Source organism: Ceraceosorus guamensis (genome assembly GCF_003144195.1).
Source record: "Ceraceosorus guamensis strain MCA 4658 unplaced genomic scaffold IE81scaffold_93, whole genome shotgun sequence".
Lineage (NCBI taxonomy): Eukaryota > Fungi > Basidiomycota > Exobasidiomycetes > Ceraceosorales > Ceraceosoraceae > Ceraceosorus > Ceraceosorus guamensis.
In genome coordinates this window covers 55,975-58,292 of record NW_020290088.1, presented here as the reverse complement: position 1 = coordinate 58,292, position 2,318 = coordinate 55,975, and the positions used below count along the sequence as shown (strand labels likewise).

Below are 2,318 nucleotides of genomic sequence, written 5' to 3'. Positions count from 1 at the left end.
AACCCTAACCCTAACCCTAACCCTAACCCTAACCCTAACCCTAACCCTAACCCTAACCCTAACCCTAACCCTAACCCTAACCCTAACCCTAACCCAAACTTGCATTCTGCGCGCTCTAACCCTGCACACACACGCTTGACCTCTACCCCACAACTCTTTCATTTACACGCACTAACGCCTTCCTGCTTAGAGCACTACTTTGCTTGCTGCTTACTGCCCTGCTGAGCACTCTGTCACTCTTGATCACTGACAATTCTTTGCATGCACGCAGCCTTCCCTCCATGACATGCTGTCTTGCTTGCCCAGTCTGGTGCGCATCAGCACATTTCTCTCTTCATGCATGCCAAGCACCCCAGTCTTTGCTTTGCCTACCTGCTTGTGATGCCCCAGCAGCAACCATTGTTACCATCTATCTTCTTTGCACGCTTGCCAAGTATGCCTGCGCTGTACTGTTCTGCTCACCATTTACTTGTTATCAGCTCTTTGTTTGTTGAGCACAAATCTTGCCTATGCTGGTGATAACTTCAGTGATCACCGCTAAGCTACTCACTACAGGCGCCTGCTTGCTGCAGCACTGTTTGACTCCAAGCCTCTGGCACAATAGAACCCGGACATCACGCGTCCCTTAATCCACGTGACTCCCTGTGTACACGGCAGGTGGATGCACCTGCCTTTGTACAGCTAAGTTGTGGCGCCTGAGTGGGGCGCCTCTTTTGTACAATAACCCTTCCCTTGTACCGCAGTACCCTACGGTAGGGGTTAGTAGTTGTTGTAGAACCCATGATACCAACACCATGGTACCCGTGTGTATAAATACCCCATGCTAAGACCTAGATCTCATTTGAATGATCACCTATGCAAAGATCTCTTGTCATAGTAGCCTACGACCGACTGAACACGTGACCAAACTCCACGCATTCCATATCGCCTGCTAGCCCCGCTCACCGGGCAAAACACAGGCGCCTGCTTCCTGCAGCACCACTTCAACAAAATTGTGCAAGTCTGACACACCCACACACGCTCAAGTTGCACACCCACACATACATCACACACTCACGCACATACAAACATTTATTTCTGTGCGTCATCTGCTTCAAGTGCCGCATGCCACGCTCCTAGTGTGAGGGCCCACCGCTCTTCTGTTGTGCTTGATGGTGCAGAGCGTACTGCATGATGTAGTTCCCTATTATTGAAGAGCACCACGGTCGCAACATCCATGTGCACTTTGCCGTACTCTGCAAGCTGCAACTCCACAGCGCTTCCAAGATTGATTAGTATGTTTGGCACATCGTCATGTGGGTCAAGGTGAAAGCCGCCAGTTATACCCTGTATGACTTCCCCGGTGTGAAAGTACCGATGCACTTGATTTGCACCGTCCACGCCAAGTGCCCGCTGCATTACCCCACGCACTGCCTCTCTTGCCTTGATATGTGCTGCAAAGTCCTCAGCAATGCGTCCTTGCCTGAAGTGTGTCTCGACTGTGAGCTCAACAAATGCCTTCAGCCATCTGAGCATTGCTGCTGCTTCTACTGGTGCCACCTCGTGCGCCATTGCCCATCCCCACTCTGCGCTTGCGCCCTTTTGCCCTGCGTACCACATCAAACCCACCGCAAGAGACTGACTCCCACCTTTCTTCTTTGCGTTCTTCTTGGTCAGCTCGTAAAAGATGACATCCTTTTGTCCTGACTGTACCACGGCCTCCCACAAGTCATTGCACACGGTGCGTCCCTCCTTTGCCAGTGCAATGATTCTGCGGTGTGAGCGCATTGACGCTGTTGGCAAGCGCTGTAGTATGGTTGCGCCAGTTGCGGCATTCACAACCGTCAACATGCTGTCATCTTTGCCGAGCGGTGTTTCCTCATCCTGACTGCCTGGATACAGCTGCACTACTTCTTCAGTTGGCGCCCATGCTGCTCGACGCTTCTTATCGCTGTCCTTGCGCATAAGTTCCCGCTTTGTGGGTTTGCGCCCCATCCTGCACCGTGCACCAACAAAATTGCACCGTATGTTCTGGGTCAAAAGGGCTTAGTGAGCGTCAGTGACGGTAACAATAGCTTCACTGGTGTCTATTGACGTACTAGACAACGTCCAAAGTGCCCTGCACAGCCTGCAGGAGCAGATCGGCAAGTTTGGTGGTACAGTTGTTCGACACCGTGCACTGACAAAATCACACCGTGTGATCTGAGTCAAAAGGGCTTTGTCAGCATCGGTGACTACAAAGACTGCTTCACTGGTGTCTACTAACGCACTAGAAACCGTCCAAAGTGCCCTGCACAGCCAGCAAGAGCAGATCGGCAAGTTTGGTGGTACAGTTGTTC

The 2,318-nt window shown here is 51.7% G+C and overlaps 1 protein-coding gene across 1 annotated transcript; it reads right to left on the bottom strand.

Annotated features, from left to right (window-relative positions):
- Positions 1 to 1,071: 1,071 nt before the first annotated feature.
- IE81DRAFT_349835 (hypothetical protein) lies at positions 1,072 to 1,974 on the bottom strand (the record flags this gene model as incomplete). Its single annotated transcript, XM_025516450.1, has 1 exon — positions 1,072 to 1,974. One exon carries the CDS (start codon positions 1,972 to 1,974, stop codon positions 1,072 to 1,074), a length of 903 nt encoding a protein of 300 aa, XP_025366984.1.
- Between the last annotated feature and the right edge of the window lie 344 nt (positions 1,975 to 2,318).